This window comes from Mirounga angustirostris, unplaced genomic scaffold (genome assembly GCF_029215605.1).
Source record: "Mirounga angustirostris isolate CCGP_5_RB_7025 unplaced genomic scaffold, mMirAng1.0.hap1 SCAF_4, whole genome shotgun sequence".
NCBI classification, from domain to species: Eukaryota; Metazoa; Chordata; class Mammalia; order Carnivora; family Phocidae; genus Mirounga; species Mirounga angustirostris.
In genome coordinates this window covers 9,004,759-9,025,675 of record NW_026991712.1, presented here as the reverse complement: position 1 = coordinate 9,025,675, position 20,917 = coordinate 9,004,759, and the positions used below count along the sequence as shown (strand labels likewise).

General features: G+C 50.9%; 1 protein-coding gene across 1 annotated transcript in view; it reads left to right on the top strand.

The window, feature by feature from the left end:
* Window positions 1-20,051, top strand: part of TG (thyroglobulin) — a 241,089-nt gene extending 221,038 nt beyond the window's left edge. The window contains exons 45-48 of the mRNA XM_045895844.3: window positions 1,322-1,429; window positions 16,713-16,847; window positions 18,567-18,760; window positions 19,619-20,051. Of these exons, the coding sequence (XP_045751800.3) occupies window positions 1,322-1,429; window positions 16,713-16,847; window positions 18,567-18,760; window positions 19,619-19,719 (538 nt within the window). The 3' untranslated portion in view covers window positions 19,720-20,051. The remainder of the gene's footprint in view (window positions 1-1,321; window positions 1,430-16,712; window positions 16,848-18,566; window positions 18,761-19,618) is intronic.
* Window positions 20,052-20,917: the final 866 nt, after the last annotated feature.

The following is a 20,917-nucleotide window of genomic DNA, read 5'->3' as shown; positions in this document are numbered from 1 at the left end:
GAAGGCATGTGCCCTGGGGGCAAGAGCTGAAGTGTGAGGGAGGGCAGGTAACCAAGGAAGGCCTCACTGAGGACTCCAGTTCCCCCTTAGCTCAGGCCCTCATTGCCTCCCGGCCAGGCTCAGGCAGTGGCCTCCCTGCCTCTCCTTGGCAGCACCCCTCCACCTGGCTGCCACGGTGTGACTCTTTCCCGTAGGTCTGATTCCAGCCCGGTCCTGCTCACCACCTCTCTTCTTCATGCGATGGAGCATGGCTGCCTTATGTGCCCTGTCAGACCCCAGTGGCTGGCCCCACCGCCCCTTAGAGCCTTTCCTAGAAACACTCCAGCTGCCCTGCAGACTCAACAAAAGAGTTCATCTCAACAGCCAGAAAACAGGGGTAGACAGACCCTCTGCACTGAGAGACTTTCATGGCTGTTACCAGCCTCCATTGTTACAATATCCTTACGGTGTGGGCCCCATGGGTCCCATTTCTCAGATGAGGAGAGGGAGGGTCAAGGAGATGCAAGGACCGCTGACTGGGATTCAAAACCCGCTGGGCTCCAGGCCGCCTGAGGTCTGTCTGGTTCTGACTGGGCCTGGTGCTTCTTCTAGTGCGCAGCTTGAGCACCAGCCCACGCACGACCCCACCATTGCAAGCTGATGCTTCTCAAACATGTTCCCATCACCCCAGAGGGGGAACAAATGGGAAGCTTTGGGAATGTAGAACAGGGTTCTCAACCTCCTCGCTATGGCATTTCCGGTGGATAATTCCTCGCTGAGGGGTCCGTCCCAGGCGTCATAGGCTGTTCAGCAGCATTCCAGGCCCCTGCTCACTAGATGCCAGTCAGAACCTTTTCGTCTCCAGCTGTGACAGTGGGAACATCCCCCAAACATTGTCAAATGTCCCCTGGGGGGTGGGCGTGTCCCCAGCTGAGAGCCACTGGTCTAAATGTATCATACGCATGAAATACCCTTGAGGATATTTCCTCTGCCTTCTTTCGAAATGTACAATCCTTTTGTGTTCTGCTCCATAGTATATTGTATTTATTTTACTATAGCGTGTTTTGCTCCCAAGTCTTTAAAATTAGTGTGCTGGGAAGATGCTTGCCCCACGGGTTCCTTGTATGACCTTGGGTGACCTTGCCGGCCAGACACCAGGCTGGACCCGCTGCCAGCAATGGAGCCAGCTGGGCGAGAGGCACGCCCATGAGTGCTCTCTGCAGGCCGGTGCTGAGGTGCCTGGTGGCCCAGGGGACCCTGGCCTGGGAGAAGCATGTCCCTGGCACAGTTGTCTATAGAACGACCCATAACTAAACACCCTCCTCTGTCCTCATGTGACCAGGGACTACTTTATCACCTGTCCCGTAATCGACATGGCCAGCCACTGGGCAAGGAGGGCCCGAGGGAATGTCTTCATGTACCACGCTCCCAAAAGCTATGGACACAGCAGGTAAGGTGGCCGCATGGCCACAGTGGGTGTTAGCAAGTGAAGGGAGTCTGGCAGGGCTCTGTGTCCGTTCTGTGACCCTCAGGGAAGCCGACGACAGAGGGCAGGACTGAGGTTCAAGTCCTGCCTTGGTGACATCGGACTTGTCATTTAGTTTCTGAAACATGGGTGTAACTGTAATTGCCACTTTCTCGCACGGTATTGTTGGAAGGGCGAGCAAAATAGCAGATAGAGGAGGCACTTTGGAAATCCAATGTTAGCTCTCTTAATGGATTGACCTGGCTTGGGGGAGGGGGTTTCTTTATTAATCCTGAATATTTACGCCTCCAAAACCTGAGCACTTAGCTTCACTTAAGAAAATGGCTTTCTGAAGTATAAAAGTCTGTTTTGTTGACTTTTTTTTTTTTGCGACAAAAGGAAAGTTTGGATTACCTCTAATCTCTATACCATTCCTACTTCCAAAATATGTTCAATATACTTTATAATAAAAGTCTCAGGTACAAAATCACAATCACAATGGAAACGAGAAATAATAAGTAAGTGAAAGAAAGCACATGGGAAGCGAAGGGTCAACCAATGAACGGGCACAGAGTGTAGCCCTGTGTGTTCCAGAAGCCAAGGACAAGATTAAAAAATAAAGAACAATGGGAGCAGAGAGGCTGGGTGGCGGGGGACACATCTGACATCCACCCGCTGGACGGTGATGCCAGGAGGGTAGCGGGCACAGGGATGCCCAGGGTGTTGGGGGAGGACTGTGGGGTCACGTGTTCTACTTCGTCATGACCTTGCAGTCCTGAGCCATTCACCCATGTCAGAAAACCCCAGGCCCCTTCCCGGCTGGACCAGCAACTTTCCACATAATCCGGTGTGATTGCCATAAATCACATCAGATGAGCCACTTCACGTTGGAGCTTCTTGGGGAAGAGCTCATACCCTGCCAAGGGCAGAAGAATATGTGCTGTGATGATGGTCAGCCCTCCGGGTTAAGGATTCTCAGATAACAGAAGGTCAGGGGTCAGGGAGATGAGACATAAGAACGTCAACTTTACAGCTGGAGGTCCGGCCCCACCAGCTATGCAGAGTTGGGCAGGCTCCTTTGCCTCTCTGACCCTCAGTATCCTCATCCACTAAATGAGGCCACTGGTTTCCCTTTACAGGCTTGACATTAATAATACATGGCACAGAAATTATTCTTTCACTTGTGTTTCTTTGCAATGACACCAAGGGAACTCCTACAAACATACCTAACTTCTCATTATAATTGGCAACATCCCTATATAATGGGCTGAATATGGCCACTGAAAGATCCCAGGTCCCAACCTTATAAGGAAAATGGGGCTTTGCAGGTGTAATTAAGTTAAAGACCTTGACCTGGGAAAATTATCCTGCATTATCCTGGTGGGCCCTAAATGCAATCACAAGTGTTTCTACCAGAGAGAGGCCAGGGAAGGTACATAGAAGAGGAGGAGGCAACGTGACTAGGGAGGCAGAAATTGGAGGGGTTGCTGCACCCATGAGCCGAGAAACAGCAGCTGAAGAATTCACCACCCAATTCCACCAGATTCCAGACAAGAATCCACACGAGCTGCAGGAGCAAGACCTGGCTTCTCCCCTAGGGCCTCCAGAGGAAGCAGGTCTCTGTTGACACCTTGATACTTGGCTTCATGACACTGATTTGGGGCTTCTGGCCCCCAGAATTGGGAGCCAGTAAATATCTGTTGTTTTAAGCCACCAAGTTTGTGGTAGTTTGTGACCACAGCCCTAGGGAACTGATACAGTCCTTCTGATGTTCTCTATTCCCTAAGCACCCGTTATGTACCTTGTCCCCCCCACAGATTACTCAGCTTGTATAACACTTCACACAAACATCCAGAATCCTGTTGAGGTTGGCAGGGTTGAAATGGTCATTGCTATTCTACAGAAGAGTCTGAGGCTCAGGGAGTTCCATGGGATTTCCCCAAGGACGAGTGGCAGTTCGTTGTAGAGCAGTGACTTAGTCCTGCCCTCTCTGAGCCCCCTGAACTCTCTTTCCACTACACCACACAGTCTTTCTGTCTCTCTGTTTAGAACTATTTATAATTCCAACCCAATCCACTTCCAGGATTCAAGCAACTGCCCCCATGTTGTAGGAAGGAAAATAAATGGCCCTTGAAGGTTCTGGTAAGAAGGCATTTGGAGAGAAAGGACGACGAAGAGAATGGTGGTTTGGGTGAGGATGGAAGGAGCCCTCGTCATCCAGGGGCACCCATGGTTGGGAGGCCCCGCATGGGAAGCTGTTTGTAGAAGAAGCCTTGGCCGTGTCTCCCAAATGCCAGGGCTCCCGGGATTCGTGCCCAGGGCAGGAGTCTGGTTCTCTGCCTTCCTCCCTGTTAAGGAACAGATTACAACAGAAGGTCTGATGCTCTTGCAGCAAGTCCATCAAAAGCTTTAACACGTATGCACATGCCATTGGGCTCCAAAATACACAGTGGCAAACCCAGAGAGGCATCTGCTCCCTGAGGACCAGAACGATCAAAGCAAAACAAGACGGAAGGATCCATGCGATTCTAGCCAGAATCAATAATGCTTTTATCCCACCCGTATTAGTTTCCTGGGGCTGCCTTAGCAACGTCCCCCACGCAGGTGGTTTATAACAACAGGAACGGATTGTCTCACAGTTCCGGGGGCCAGAAGCCAATCAAGGTGTCATCAGACTCATGCTCCCTCTGGAGGCTCTAGGGAAGGATCTGTTCCAGGCCATTCTCCTAGCTTCTGGTGGCCTAAGGCATTGCTTGGCTTGTAGATGGCCACCTTCCCACTGTGTGTCTGGGTCCAAATTTCCCCCTTTTTATCACAACACCAGTCATATTGGATTGAGGCCCAAGCTACATCCTCATTTTGACTTAGTTATGTCTGCAAAGACGCCAGTTTTAAAGAAGGCCACATTCGGAGGTCCCAAGGTTAGGTCTCCAGCAAATCTTTTTTAAGGGGACACAATTCAACCCATAGCATCGCCCTTCTCTCTAAAGTAACAGCCTTGCTGGTGAGGCTCCTGAGTGTCAAGGGCCCAGAGGGGTCTGTTTCAGACCTAAACATGAGGTAGTCCACGGGAGTGGGCTCCTCCAACAGACTCTGAACCACATCCTCATTCTGGCATGGCCAGTTTGGGTTTCTCTGCTGCTGAAGAGCATCCTCATGCCCCTCCGGGGCTCTGCAGACAGACCTCCACTGTACTGATCCAGGGAACCCCCCCCACCCCGCAAGGAAGCCACGCTCACAAGCCAGACCCTCACAAAAGTGCCTCCTGGGTCCTCACAGTCACCATGCCTCGGGGCCTGGGGACCCTCCTGGCACAGAGTAGTAGGTGCTCAAGAAGTCATGTTGAAGCTGCTCCAACCACCTCTCATTTGACAGGTGAGGAATGAATCCTTTCCACTCTGGTCTATAGGCTCCTTGGGGCTCAGTTTTGCCATCTGCACAATGGAAACAAGGAGGTGGGAGAGGTCAGGAGCACAGATTCCTCCCTGGGCTCTGTGGGACCCATTCTCTATACCTTGGAGCCTGAGCTCCCAGTAAAGCATCGAGTTTATGGAGGTTAGAGAGGTATGAACTCCAAGGAGCCCAGTCACCCTAAGTGACTTCCAGCTGTCACATTCTACCATTTGGGGGGACAGAGACACTCAGAGACACCCATACATTCCTCAGACAGAGCTGTTCCTGTGTGTACGGAGGCAGAAAGTATCCTGGTGATGCAGGATCTCTGGGCCAACTGACTCGGTCAGAAACCCAACGCAAGCCACTTAACCTCCTTGGTGACTCCATTTCTTCACCCACCATGCGAACGGGACCTGCTTCGGAGGGTCAGTGTGATAACGGATTTGCACACAGAATGAGGTCTGGCAAAGAGGAAGCGCAGAGGTCGTCCCATTCTTCTGGCCCCTCAGAGTGCATTCTTGACGACCCTCTGTGTCTATGTCCTCTCACCCCCCACAGTCATGGGATGGTGCCACCCACAGAGTAGATGCTGAAATCAATGAATGAATCACGGAAACTAACCCAGTTAATCACTGGCAAGTGTATCCTTTTTGCCTGAAAAGACATCTCTCTCACTCTGCCCTCGCGTTGTCACACCTCTCATTTATTTCTGGCTCGAACCTACGGACTTAAAATATATGTGCCTGCCGTACGCTTTCAGCCATCTGTCCTGTACCTCCATTTCTGTGAGCATAGATTAGCTTTCCTGGCATAGCGAGTGCACAAAACGCAGTACATTACCACTTTCTCAAGACTCCTGTTAATTGATCACAGCATAGCGTGGTTCTGTAATGGCTCCTGGTTTACGGATGAGATTTTCATCCCTGAACTTGAGGGCCAGCCTCTGCGAGGAAGGAATAGGTGTCATGGGTGGGGGAGGAGACAAAGAAACTAAAATCTACAGTGGGAGAAGAAGGTTCCATTTTAAGATTTAGATTCAAAGAATCATAGACTATGGAAATTGATTTCATCTGACTCCTTCATTTAAGCCCCGATGTAAAGAGCCAGCCACTGGCAGTCTAGACCCAAACCCTGTCACTTGCCCTTGCTCCAGTTTTTCTTTGGACCCTTCAACCCAAAGCTTGAGTGTTTGCCATGGCTAAGTCCACTTACTAACTGTATGACCTTAGGCAAGTTGCTGAACCTCTTTGAGCCTCAATGCATCCTCACCTATACACAGGGAGAGTCATAGCTCTTGTCCCACAGTGTGGCTAGAAGGATTTAGGGGAACAGTGCCTGCATCTGAGATGTGTGTGTGTGTGGGGGGGGGGTTGTGTGTGGTTTTGTGCCTGCAGTACCTGGCAACTTTGGTTTCCAAGGCTACTAACATGAGGCTAAAACTTACCAGCTTTCTCTTGCTCCGCTCTGCTCACTGGGGAGATTTGGGGCCAGTTTCATCCATGGTTACTATCTGTAGCCCTCTGTTTCAGGAAGAGGGATTTTCGCTGATGACTATAACCCAGGCCTTCCCAACTTGGTGCTACTGACATTTTAGGCTGGCTAATTGTTTGTTGTGACAGGCTGTCCTGTGCATCATGTATGGTGTTTAGCAGCATCCCCGGCCTCCCTCACTCAATACCAAAAGCACCTCCATCATTGGAACAACGAAAAATGTCTCCAGACGTGGCCAGTGTCCCCCGGGGGGCAAAATCGCCCTCTGTGGAGGACCACAGGTGGACTCCACTGAAACGGGGATTATTACTGACAGCACCTGAAGGGAAGAGGCAGCCCCTTTCCCAGACTCGTCCTTGATCAGTGCAGGACCCCTCTGCCCACAGACGTTGCCCCTGGCCCCACAGGAGCCCATTCGGGCAGACAGTGAATGCACCACGGGAACAGAGCGTGGCTGGTGCTCTGTTACCGAGCTGGCCTGGAAGTCTGACAAGCCTCTCTCCCATGTTCATACGGGCAGGGCCTTGGCCTGCTGTACCCTCCCAAGTTGAAGGCCAAGGGGAATCTCTAGGATGGCTTCCCTGCTCTGTCTCTAGGCGCCACCTCCTGAATGCAGCTAGGACTCCTCGATCCCTGCCAGTCTCCTGTTTTGCCATCCTGTGGATTCTCAGTTGACGTCCTTCTCTGGAACCAGCCCCTTCCAAAGGACACACTGGTCCCAGTGTCTTTTCAGGAGGAGCACTCACTCCGTTCTCTGCAGCGCATGGCCAAAGGACTCCCAGACCCTGTGGCCAGCCCGGGTCTGAGGGACCGCCCCCCAACCTTCTCCTGCGAGTCAGGTCCCAGCAAGTGTGGGAGGGGACATTGATTTATTCTCTGAAGTCGCCTGTCCTTAGATGGCTCTACCTAGGTGCACCACTTATGCATGCCTCTGGGCAGGTGACAGCCTCTCGAAGCTTCCACTTCCTCATTTGTGTGATGGAGCTAATAATAACACAGCTGTAGGAGTGTGTCAGGATTAAATAAGGCAGTGCGTGCCGACCGCCCAGCTAACTGCCCTGCATAAAGCCAGCGTTCATGAGGTGACTTCCAACACTGTTTCATGGGTTATTCTGGAAGAATCCACATTGCAGATTAATAGGTCCCAAGAAAACAACCACAAAGGAGGTGGTTTCTGGGTACCAGCCACTGAAAGAGGAGCTGTGGCCACTTCAGAGGGCATGTGGGGGCCCTTCATCGTAAGCTCACTGGTGCCAGTTCATAGTTTCCATGGAAATTCACTGTGGGGCTGTGTGTGGTCTGTCGTGCTTGAATTATGTGCTACAGTTGGGGCCTTATTTCAAAGTCTTGGTCTCAGAGTCCTGAGATATCATTCCCACATTTCAACAGTGCAGAAGACAGTTCAGAGGGATGGGTCTTGACTTCCCTTTGAATGGGGGTGGGGTAGGGCTCTTGGGATGACACATCCATATAGGATGCCGAATAATTCTTTGATCTGGGGAGAAGCAGCTCAGCATAATGGAAGAACTCACCCTTTGAAGTTAAATCAACTGGGGTTTTAATTCCATCTCTTCCATTCATTAACTGCCTGCATCTGAACAAGATTTTTCTGTTTACCCACCTATAAAATGGGTGTAGTTACATCTATTTTAATCAAGTCAATGTATGTTAAAAACCTGGCATATTCTAGATGTTCAGTATTAAGGTTACTTTTGCTTCTGAAAAATAAGGCTCTGAGAAGAAAAAAAATTCAAAATGACTTAAGAGGCAGTAATGTTCTTCCTTTATAAGTTGTCCCAACCCTGGAAAACAAAGCCATAAATTCTAGACTCAAGACATTTTGTACATCACTACATTTGCATTCTAGACATGTGTGTATTCCAGGGGCCTTTAACATTCCAGATTCAAAATATTATCTTTTTAGTTGACTGTCTCGTGGAGTTTGTTGGAAGTAGCAAACCAAAGAAAATATTAAGTGGTTGGATTCTTGAGTTGGGTCCATTGGCCTGGCTATATCCTGTGTGATTAACAAGATTATTTACCAGTAAAGATGGAGGTGAATCACTTTCTAAAACTGACCACTCCAACCTGGTGATATATAAGGACATGTGCCATGTGTCCCTTCCAACATGGATTCAACAAATATTTACCTGCTGCCTTCTATGCCCCAGATCCTAGCAATGGACAGACAGAGGCTGTCTTCTTAGGATTAACATTATGTTAGCGGGTGGAAATGGCAAACATCTAGGGACAGGGTACAAAGAACAGACTAAACACACATAGTAAGCAGAGTAAGTTCAGAAAACTGCCCTACGAAGGAGAAAGAGAAAAGGCTTGACATGATTGAGGATAAAGAAGGAGGCCAGGGAGCTGGGGTCTAGAGAAGAGGGGGAGATGTGGGGGAAAACACATAGGAGTTTGTAAGCTGTGGCAAGCAAAGAGAGTATTTTTTCTGAGTATGATGGAAAGGCATTGGAATTTTTAAAAAGACATGTGATAGAGAAGGCACGTGGGTCTTTTCTTTCTTACTCAAAACACAGCTCACTGAAAATCAGGTGGGATTTTTAAAAGAATGAAGAATAGAAATCCAGTTATCCAGTGTGATGATCATTTGGCTCCTCAGAAAAGTTGATTAAGACGGGAACTCATGAGAAATGAATAAGGTAGGTAAATTAAACTTAAACATGTTAACTTCTCTGTGTGCACAGAAACGTGCATTCATCTGCGAGTCTGTCAGTGCAGGGTCAGAGGCTTGAGTCAGAAAATGCTCCCTTTGAAATTCTTGCAAAATCATGAACATAATGCACGGCCTATGATTTCCAGCTTTGGTTTCTTGAAAGTGGGGTATCCACGTGATATTTAATTAATTTAATTAAGGTCTATAATTACAGTGACAAATACAGCTCGCATCAACAGGTTTGACGCAAACACAGTTGGCTCTTGGTAAACACATAACTTCCTGGTGGGAATGGATGCACCGAGCCAAGAAAATTCAGCCTTTTCTGAACAGTGGTCATTAGGCATTATGCAGGGAATAAAATGTCCAGGTAATGGGGCGCCTGGTTGGCTCAAAGAGTAAAGCATGGGACTCTTGATCTCGGGGTCGTGAGTTTGAGCCCCACACTGGGCGTAGAGTTTACTTAAAAAAAAATTTAAAACAAATTAAAATGTCCAGGTTAATGCACCAGGTCCGCCGAAAGCTTTGGCTGAACCACAAACAAACCAGTCTCCCCAGCTTTGCTGGGCTTTCAGGACTGTGAAAATATGCAGGGGCTCAGGATGGGATTGCGTCATTTAAAGTAAATCTGGGAGCTCTGTTTTTAAAGGATTGCATAGTGAATCTTTTGGCAAAACAAGCCATTTGTAAAGCATATAATTGCCTCCTGATAATTCACAGGCAGAATCTGAAATTTTGCATATTAGATTTGCCCAAAGAGAAGCACACTTACAGGCTTCTATTTGTAAGTTAGTTAACACTGCCTCAACCCCTCAAGAAAAAAAAAGGGGGGGGCCTGGGAAGCAGAAGGATTTCCATTCCTCCTTGTTCCTGAATTTCCGTTGGAGGAAGTTATTTAGAGATGCCTGCTAGAGATAAGAAAGGGAGTATATTTTATGGGGATGAGGTCAGCAAACTTCCTCCTGCAGACAGAACAACAGGGATAGAAATCTCTGGAACAACAGGCTCTGAAATCAGTCGATCAGATGGGCTGTCCTCTCCAGAGCACAAGCCTCTTCAACCCATGGTCCAGAGTGTAAGAAAGACCTCCCCACTGGCCCTCCTCACCTTGAGGGGAGCCCCACTGAGGTCATTCCCTCTGGGGACACTGCGTGGGTCATTGTGCTCCCTAATCAGCCCCAAAGGGCCATGCCTGATGTGCAGGTAGTGGAGATCAAGTCAGGAGCTTGCACTGAGACTAATCTCTGAAAGGTGGCTTGTGGCCGGCCAGAATGCGGGCCTGGCTTCCCTGCAGTGCACACCAGCGGGACGTAGGATGATGAGAACGGCCCAGTGGAAAGGTTGGGGAGCATGACATAAGCAGAACCAGCCTTCTGTCTCTCCTGGACAAATGCAGCAATCCCGTGATTTCTCAGTTCAAGCCTTTCTCCCCACACCGCTCCAGGGATGATTCTAGAAGAAACACAGCTTGCAGCTTGCTTGCTTAGAAGCCCTTCATGCCCTGCCCCCATCTCCTTGAAGATGTGGCCTTCAATTCTTCTGGCCTCGGTTCTCCCACCTTCCACAAAACCAGAGCCTGAAGGACCTATCCGTTTTCCTGGACGAGGAAAATCCCAATTTCACTTTTGGGCGCGATGCACTTCTCAGTCCAATAGAGGGGAGCACCCAGCGCTTTGGGGCCTCTGCTACCTGTTAGAGCGGCATCCCCGCTCACAAGGCCCTTCCCCCCCTCGCCCCCTCACTAAACCCCTACTTGTCTTTCAAGGCACAAGTCAACCCAGAGAGGATTTCCTTTCTCTGACTTTCCAAAAGCTCCTCTCAATGCCCTTGCCTGAGACAAGCGCCATCGCTTCTCCCTCTCTTCTTGTGAGGCGTGGCAAATAATCTCAGCATCTGCTATCTAGCTATCCTCCATCTCACAACATCTTTTAAAAATGTCAGATTCCTGCATTTCCTGTGAGACCGTGAGCCGCCCCAGATGGCTGACTTACGCCTCCTTTCTCCCCAGCCCCTGCTCAGAGCACCACATGCAGCGGGCAGGGGGCTAATGGGCCCGAGTAAGCTCTTGTTCTGACGTCCGGCGTTGTGACCCATCCACACACACACACACACACACACACACACACACACACACACACACACAGAGTCATCCCCGAGACGTGTGGCCGGTCAGTTCCTGCCATACTCTGGCTCAAGGTAGCATCGCCAACATCAGCAACCATAGTACTTCCTTGGATGGCAGTTTGTCATTTTTAGAGGGATTTCCATCCACTACAGTCTGGGAGCGTCCAGGGATGCTATGTGGAAGGCCGAACAGAGATGATCAGACCCAGTGTACAGATGGGAAAACCAAGGCTCAGAGAGGCAACGGTGGACGCGGGGTTGGAGTCCAGGTCAGGCAGCTTGCAGGCAGGGAGCTCTCCTTGTCCCCATGCCCACAAGTGACAATGAGGAGATCCAGACCTGGCCTGAACCTGGGACGAGTAACTGTCAGATGAGGGAAAGGTTGACTGCAGTATGCTTACCAAAGACAAGTGACAACTAAAAGCTAAGTGACACCAGCTTGCCCACGTGCCCATGCAACCACCGCAGGGTGGGTGTATGTGATCACACCCAGCACAGGACAAAGAAGCCAGATCCATAAGTGTGAACTGTCAGCCCCCAACCTGCCAGCACGGTGGCCAACCCGCCAGCAAGATTCTCCTTGTACCTTGTCCGTCCCTGGAGTGTTCTTCCTCGTCTCCCTCTGCTGACATGGATCCGGATACACTCTTCTCCTTCCAGAGAGTCCTGGGACTCTCAGCCAGGGCCCAGGGTCCTCTGATCCCAAATGCCCGCTTCTCCGGCTCCCCCGGGCTGCCCTTCCTCCAGATGTCTGCCTTAAACTGCTCGAAATAACTCCAGCATCCTGATAAAGATCAGCCCCGCTAAGGAAAAACAAAGCAGAAGTCTTCATACACAACAGGCTCTCAAATTAAACAGATCGGATAGGCTGGAAGGCCAGGTCTTTTCCCAAAAGCAGTGCTCCATGACTTGCTGGGTCTCAGACAGACCTGCTGGGGTCTCTGTGACAGCTGGAGGGAGATGGCCTGCACCCTTTCACAAGAGCCACCTTTCCCCCAAACCCCAAGCTCCGTGATGTCACCTTGGTAGTTTGAAATTCTCTGTGGTGGGAGTACTTACACCATGGAAATTGGCACAAGGCAACTGTTCTATTTTTTTTTTTTTTTTTTGAGGGGGGATAAGGACAGAGGGAGAGGGAGAGAGAGAATCTCAAGTAGACTCCCCACCCAGTGGCGAGACCAACATGGGGCTCGATCACACAACCCTGAGATCATGACCTGAGCCAAAATCAAAGAGTCAGCCGCTTAACCTGCTGAGCCACCCAGGTGCCCCAGAATGATGTTATTAACCAGACCACCGTTGGCACAGATCTTCTTGAGAACGTGAGAAAAGCTAGGAGGGCTCTCCCGAGAGTGTTGATATACAGTGCCACACTGTTTCCCAAATAACTCATGGCCCTCAGGAACCCTACAATGGAACTCTCAGATTAATTTTCGGGTGTCTCTCACAGGTAAAGAGGAAAAAGGAATGAGTGTATGAGCCAGAAACTGAGCAAGAGATTTGAAATATTTTATTGCTACCCCTCACTCGCGGTTTGGAAGCCTGATTGTGCCACCACATTACGGATGAGAACACTGAGGCCCGGAAAGATTATGCATCTTGTCCAAGCCTTCATAGATATTAGGTGATCGAGCTAGGGTTTGCACTCTGTGTTCACCACACCACGAGGCCGCTGTGGTAGACAGAAGAGTGGTCCCGCTGTATGCTGGTGTCCTAGTCCCCAGCACCTGTGACTGGTACCTTACGTGGCACAGGGACTTGGCACATGCAGTTAAGGCTCTCGAGACGGGGGATTATTCAGGATCATCCGGGTGGGCCCAATGGAAGGACACGAGTCCTTCAAAGCGCCAGAGGGAGGGAGAGGAGTATGTCGGAGACGGCATGCTTGTTTGAGGGCAGAGGAAGGGAGCCATCAACGGTGGCTTCCAGGAGCTGGGAGTGGCCCTCCGCTCACAGCCAGGGAGGAAACAGGAACCTGGGTCGTCCCTCAAGGAACCGAATTCTGTCACAACCAGTGCAGAGGAGGCAGCTTCTCCCTCAGAGCCTCCAGAAGGAACAACGCCTGCTGACGCCTCGATTTTAGCCCAGGGAGACCCGGGCTGGGCCTTCGAACTCCGGAAACTGTGAGATAGGACGTGTGTGTTGATCTGAGCCATTTTGTGGTCATTTCCTAGGGCAGCAGTGGAAAGCCCATCCGGCCACTTTCCCTGAAGGGCCTCTGAGAAGCAGCCGCTTCCATCCTCCGCACCGCAGGGTGAGGAGCAAGGCCTGGTGGCGCAGCGGAGGGCACAGGGCATCCCCTTTTGAGGCCAGGCTGTCCTGGCTGCTCTGGAGCTCACACCGAGCGGACAGCCCCCAACGGTGTCTGGTGAGGCCAGGGGCTCCGCCGGCCTTGGGATCACAGACCCCGCGGGAGTCTGGTGTCGCTTCCCAGTGTGGGGCCTTGGCAAGAAAGTGGCCTCTCGGAGCCTACTTTCCTCCAGTATAAACACTCTACAAATTACTCCAAGAACGTCTACTCTCAGGGGCCTGGGGATAACTGGGGTGAAGGGGCCTTGTCAGCTACGCAGAGCGGATACATGAGGGCTGATTTCTTTTTTTTTTTTTAAAGATTTTATTTATTTATTTGACAGAGAGAGAGATAGTGAGAGGGAACACAAGCAGGGGGAGTGGGAGAGGGAGAAGCAGGCTTCCCGCGGAGCAGGGAGCCTGATGCGAGGCTTGATCCCAGGACCCTGGGATCATGACCTGAGCCGAAGGCAGACGCTTAACGACTGAGCCACCCAGGCACCCCATGAGGGCTGATTTCTATTGCCCTTATGACTTCGATCTTCCTGTTCTTTTGTTTTTTGTGGGGTTTTTTTGCTCAATGTTCCTTCTCCCTCTGAGTCTTACAACATCATTGAGAAGCCGGGTCATTGGTACTTTTTTACCTATCCTCAGCCCCTGCCCACAGGTAGATGGAGAGCAGGATTTGGGGTCTGGGGGGCTCAGCTCCGGATCCTGGCTCTCCCTTGTCGGAGGCATGTGGCAGCCTCTTTTCAAGCCTCATCACCTGGGAAATACACGGGTGATGCCATTTCTGTCCTCGGCGGGTCCCGAGTGGTGGTGGTCCAATGCTACCCGGGTACCTGGCACAGCGTGGCTGCTCAGGAAATGGCAAGTGGAAACAAGGACTGAGTGGAGCTGGCTCCCAACAGGCCACGTTGCCCAGCGCAGGCTCTGGACTCTTGTCGGCGCTTGACCACGGGTACTTCTGGCACCAGACAAGGGACTCAGCGCCTTGGGGGCCAGGAGGTATAAATGTTGATGTCACTGCTACTTCTCGCTCCCCTTTGTGAGTTTAAACCTTCGCTACAAGGGGGCAGGGCGCCTGACACAGGTTGCAAGGGGACGCCACAGTCTATGATGGAAATTCCCCTCCTAACCTCATGCCATCAGTCCTGTTTGTCTCCCGCCGTCTCCCGTCCCTTCTACACCTTCCAGCGTGGAGCCGTGATCATAATACTAGCCGGCGCTTGGAAAAGCACTTATCACTGGCTTGCACATGCCATGGCTAGTTCAACCTGGCGTTTCATGATGTGACCTAGGTCAAGTGACTCACCCAGGGTTACACCAGCAGTAAGTGACTGAGCTGACTCAGCTGAGTGACTCAGTTCCAGGTCGTTCCCTCTGTGCCTTGTCAACAGTCATATATGCACCTACCCATCATGCTTATGGTCCCGGGAGGAATTCCGGCCCCTGCGCCCCTCAGGAGTCCAGCAAGCCCGAGCCCTTTCCCAGCACATGCATGCAGTGGGTGTCTCTACCTGTCATACTCACACTGACAACAACCCCTGGAGAACCCACGGCCTGAGATGCTGCTGTTAGCCTGAAGACAGCTGCTTACACGGCAAGTAGAAGGATGGATGAGAAAGAACACGCCCCTTACCTTTTGAGTACCTGCTACATTGACCATCTTATTCTGATCTTCACGACGACCCTAGGAAGCCAGTATTTAATTGTGTAACTACTCCAGAGATGATGAAGCAGGGAATCAGGGAGGCCACACAGATTGCCAGAGGTCACCAGCCTGGAAGTGGGGGTGGGGGGCCCCCTGGCTGGGTGCCTTCTGTTAGATCCCGCTGCTAGCCACGCTCCTGATCCCTCTCCGCTGTTCGACTCACTGCATGTCTCTGGGTAAGTCAGGAAACCTCTCTGGACTTTGTTTTCCTCATCTGTAGAATTAGAGTTGGCTCTTGCAATGAGTTGGGGCCAACTACAAGGTTGGAGAGGGCCGTCTCCACACAAGACCATGCTCGCTGCTAAGAGCAAGTGCTAATTCAGGGGCTTCCCCAAACCACCCTCAGGCTTGATGATTCTCTAGAAAGACTCACAGACCTCACTGAAAGCTTCTGTCTCGTGGTGAAAGTGATACAGGGAAGGGATGTGGATTCAGACCAGACAGAGGAAGAGTGGCACAGTGTAGAGCCCAGGAGGGTTCCAAGCGCAGAGCCCCCCGGTCCCCGCCATGTGGAGTCAGGGGGGCTGCTCTGTTGGCACTGATGTGTGACAGCGGACATGGGGTAGCCCCAGCCAGGGAGCCCCAGCCAATCACCCAAATTTGGCCGTCAGAGGCTTTATTAGAGTCCTGTTGCATAGGCATGATGGATGACTGATTGCCCATGGTTAATCTCAGTCTCCAGGTCCACTGATACCGTGTGACCCTAAGTCACATGGTCTTTTGGCATGACCAGCCCCCACCCTAAGGCTGTTAAGTGCGAACACATTGATGGAAAATCCAATGTGGTGAGCCTCTGCCCTAAACAAAGGTATGACCACCGGGTGCAAAGGCCAAACTTCTCTCTGGGAAAAGTCGAATTCTTTACTACACAGCTGTGAAGTCCCTTCCAGCTTTTCCACTGTGACAGTGCCAGCATTCACCCCGATGGCCCCAGTTACCCCTGGGCTGGTGTCCCCAGTGCTAGCTCCAGCCCGGTCCACTCCAACCACTGGTCTGGCCTCTGCACCCTTATTCCTTCCTGCCTGCTTACTACTACCCCTAGTCCGGTGCCCGGCACATCATTGCTGGTCAGTGTATTATTATTATATTAACTGACCAGCAACGATGTGCCGGGCACCGGACTAGGGGTGGCTAAGTGGATGAATGTCATCCTTGAACAGGTGTGAGAGCTTAAGTCATATGAACAAGGGCTAACACAGAGAAGGGCTTGAAATACAGGCTCTTTTGAACAGAAAGATGTTCTATGGACACAGTAAGTATCCTGGTTAGAATGCGGTCGAAAGAGCATTCTCTTGGAAAGTTACTTACAGGCATTGTTTCTGGAGAGGTAAGTGCTCGGCATTGGGTACATTTCAACCAATAGATGTGTCGTGGATCTGCTCCAAGGGGGGGGCCATTGAATGAAAGGCCAAACCAAATCTCAACTAAACAAACTAAGCACTAAACCAGAATCCTAAACATAAAGAAAGAAAAGTCCCCATTTGGGGAGGAATATTGGTTTTTGGCTCCTTTGACTTTTCCAGAAGTTTATTATTCCTTTAACTTTTGCTTCTTCTTATTTCCGCGTGTCTTCTCAGCCTGGATTTGCTGGCAGATGTTCAGTATGCCTTTGGGCTTCCCTTCTACCCTGCCTACAACGGTCAGTTTACTCTGGAGGAGAAAGGCCTGTCACTGAAAATCATGCAGTTCTTTTCGAACTTCATCCGATCGGGGTGAGTGGACCACGTGGGCCCACTGCTGCCATCACGCCTGCCTCCCTCCCTATCCCCCCTAGATGTTGCGGTCCCCTGCTCCTGGTCTCCCTGTCTCAGTCCCCCTCTTCTAGCCCAAACTACCTCTGTGTAGATTCATCTTGGTGAAGGGAAGCTCCCACCACACACTCCCTTACTGAGCCACATTCGATGGCTCTAGATCAGGGTTTCTGAACCTCAGCACCGCTGACGTGGGGCAGGTAAGTCTTTGTGGTGAGGGCATCCTGTGCAGCCCCAGCTGTTTAGCAGCTTCTCTGGTCTCCACCCACTAGATGCCAGTAGCATCTCACCCCAGGTGTGAGAACAAACTGTCTCAGAAGGTACCAGATGCCCCCTGGGAGGCACAATCACCTCAAGCCGAGAACCACGGTCCTAGATGATCAAATTCAGTTAACATATTCCAGCCCCTTCCTTATCTACCCCCGCATCCCTGCATACCTCTATTCTAGCCCAGGTGGCGTAGTCTCTGTCCCCACTTCCAAGCTTGGTTCCCCTTTTACCTCCTGGCCAGACATTCGCTGGTCACCTAGCATGATACTCAGGCCCCTGGAAAGGTAGAAGGTTAAAAAAAAAAAAAAAAAAAAAAAAAAAGTCATGTGGAATTTAAGAAACAAGGCAGAGGATCATAGGGGAAGAGAGAAAAAAAAATGAAACAAGATGAAACCAGTGAAGGAGACAAACCATAAGAGACTCTTAATCTTAGGAAACAAACTGGGGGTTGCTGGAGGGGAGGAGGGTGGGGGGAATGGGATAACTGGGTGATGGACATTGGGGTATGTGTTGTAATGAGCACTGGGTATTCTATAAGACTGATGAATCACAGACCTGTACCCCTGAAACAAATAATACATTGTATGTTAATTAATTGGCTTTAAATTTAAAAAAATTAAAAAATAAAATAAAATGAGGGGAAAAAAGTCGTGTTTCATCCATAACCTACTGACAGAAACACAAAACCCAACCATAATTAACCCAACCATAATTAAAAGCAGGGCAAAGTAGAATTTTATCTAGTTCGTTATAGGAGTTGAGCAGAAAGACATTGCTTTTAATTCAGATTTAGAAAAGGTTTCTCTGAGGAAGTGACATGGAAGCTGGGCCTTGAAGGACAACAGGCTATTCAGACACAAGGTGCCAACCAGTCGAAGGCGCCCAGGAGAGGAGCGTACCAGCAAAGGCACCCTCGGGTGGAAGGGACGAGAAACACACCGTGTTTGGCCAATTATCAGGAGGTCGAGGGGGCTGGGCGGTGGGCCTGGTGGCAGGTGTGGAGAGGTGGCTGAGTGTGACAAGGCCTGACCTCCCCTTCATAAGGAAGATGGCTTACGGGGAGCAGACAAGTTGGCCTGGCTTGGGGCCCACCCTCCTGCCCAGGCCTTGGACAGATGGATCCACTCCAGGGACTGGCTGCGGTGTCCAGAGAGAAGGACACCAGGATAGAAGGGGGCATGGCGACCTCGTGAGCGTTCCAGACACGGGCCTTTCCACCTTCCATCATTTGTCGTGTGGCAGATCAGGGCACAGCCGTGGAAATCGGATCGGGCAGGTCCAAACCCTGCTTTGACACCTGAAGATTCGGGACTTGGTCCTCGGACACCAAGTGCAAGTGAAAAGGGATCCCAGGCGATAAAAGGAAAACCATTTTCCCTCACGGATGTTTCTTTCCTGTCATTTTCCCAGGAATCCCAACTACCCGCACGAGTTCTCTCGGAAAGCCCCTGAGTTTGCGGCCCCCTGGCCTGACTTCGTCCCACGGGCCGGTGGGGAGAACTACAAGGAGCTCAGCGTCCTGCTCCCCAACGGGCAGGGCCTCAAAAGCGCTGACTGCTCCTTCTGGTCCAAGTACATCCCGTCTCTGAAGGCGGCGGCGGCAGGTGGGGAAGCGGGAGCGGGCGGGGGCTGGGCAGAGGGCAGGCGAGCGGTTCCTCCCCAGCATCTGCAGAGCTCCCTTTGCGGCAGACCTGGGTTAAGCGCATGGAGCCACTGAGTCATGGAGTGCCGTCTACACGGCCCTTCTCCATGAGGAGCTCCCAGTCTGGGGAGCCTCCTGTTCTGATGGGGGACGTCAGAGAGAGAGGCACAGGGCCAGGACACCGGGGGTCCAGGGGTGGGATTTCTAACCAGGGGAGAAGTGGAAATTATCACTTCTTACCCCTGAAGAGCACTTCCAGCTGAGCAGGCATTAAGGAGAGAAACCGAATCATAATGAGGGCACTGGGAATACAGAATTAATGCAATGCCCTTAAGAAGCTTCCAAGAGAGGGGGGGAGTGAGAAATATAACCCAGCGATTGGCCCTCAGCTGTCCCCACCCCGCGATGGAAGTCTGTGCCCAGGCCAGTGGGAGCCCAGTGGAGGGAGGATCTGAGAAGGCCTCCTGGGGAGGTGGCTGGTGGGGCTGAAGGTTTTCAGAATGACATGATTTCTTCATGCAGCAAGAGATGGGGGTGCAACATGCAGCAGGAATGGGATCTTGCCCACCATGTTTTAGACCCACAAAGCTGCATTTAGCCACCAAGGCCACGGGGCTCTCTGTTGAACCCGAGTCCTGTTGTACCCTTAGCATGACCCGAGAGCCTGGTGATGAATCTGGTGCCCGCCCCCTGGAAATGCCCCTCTGTTGAGCATTCGTAGGGAAGGCGCGTCAGAGGCTGGGGTCTCTTAGGGCCAAGGCGGAAGAGACAAGGGAAGAGTCCTGATCTGAATAGACCAGCCTTGCCCCTTCTATTTCAGATGAAGCCAAGCACGGGCTGTCAGCAGAGAGTGAAGAGGACGACGGGCCAGTTAACTCTGGGCTGGTGGGAGAGCCAGGCTCCAAGGGCTACAGCAAGTGACCATCTCTTAAGACGCTCCTGCCCAGCCCGGCAACCGCACCTCAGGCTGCCACCAAGGGGATCTTATTCTCTAAAGTAGCCACTAACTTTCAATAAAGGGTCTACATGCAGTGAAGCATCGGTGACTCAGATTTGTTAATTCAAGGCTGTCCTTGGGAGACACAAAACGATTGATCTCAATGGTCTTCGTGAGTCGTGAAGCCCAGGCTGCTCTTTCCTTCCAACCAAAATTTGTGGAGCATTCTGTGTACACCAGGCCCAGTGCTGATGGCCAGGGAGGCAAAGATCCTGCCTTTTAGACAGAGAAAAAGGCAGGTGAACAGGTGTGAACATTAACACAAGAAATGGGGATGCATCGAGGGCGGGCCCCAGAATGACACAGCCCCACCTGTGTGTTCAAAAGGATTCTCTTGTGAAGGTTCCAGAATGGAGGTGGGAGACCAACGGCTGGTGCAATATTCTAAGCAAGAGACAATGAGGTCTGAATCCAGGTAGCGAGGGTAGAGGTGGGGGAAGGCAGAGATCTGAGAACTCTTTAGGAAGCAAAATTGATAGGATTTGATTGAATGTGAGAGGGGTTTGGGGCAAGGAGATAGAATTATTACCTCAATTAGGGTTGCTTTGGGTTCCCAGAGCAGCAACAGATTTGATTATTTACCCCCCTAAGAGACACACCTATGAAGGTGAATCTATTTAAAACTCTCTCTCCATCTCATACACGCACAGAGAAAGAGAGAGAGAGAGAGAGAAAGAAAATTAACCCAAAGTCAAAGCAGATGGAGTCAGTTAACAGTCTCTGTCATTTATAAGGATGTCAGAAGATGTGTGGACACACATCACCTCATTTGAGCATACACCAAACTCAGTAATGGTTCATATGTTGGGGCCATCACCCCTATTTTGCAGATGTGGAAGGTGAGTCTCAGAAAGGCTTGTGGTGTGCCTAAATTCATACAGGGACAGGGAGGAGGTGGAGAATCAGAGTTCAACTCAGGTCCTCTGATTTCTCTATTTTCTTGCACTTCCTAGACTTCGGATGAGTCTACAGCCACATTGTGTGTCGTGCAGAACCTACTGAAAGCATCGAAGACGTCAGATAACCTCTCACCTGCTTAGACAATCAATCAGGATAGTTCAGTGCAAGTACCAAACACCCAACTAAAGTGCTTTAACCGAAGGATACTCCAGGAGGAGGATG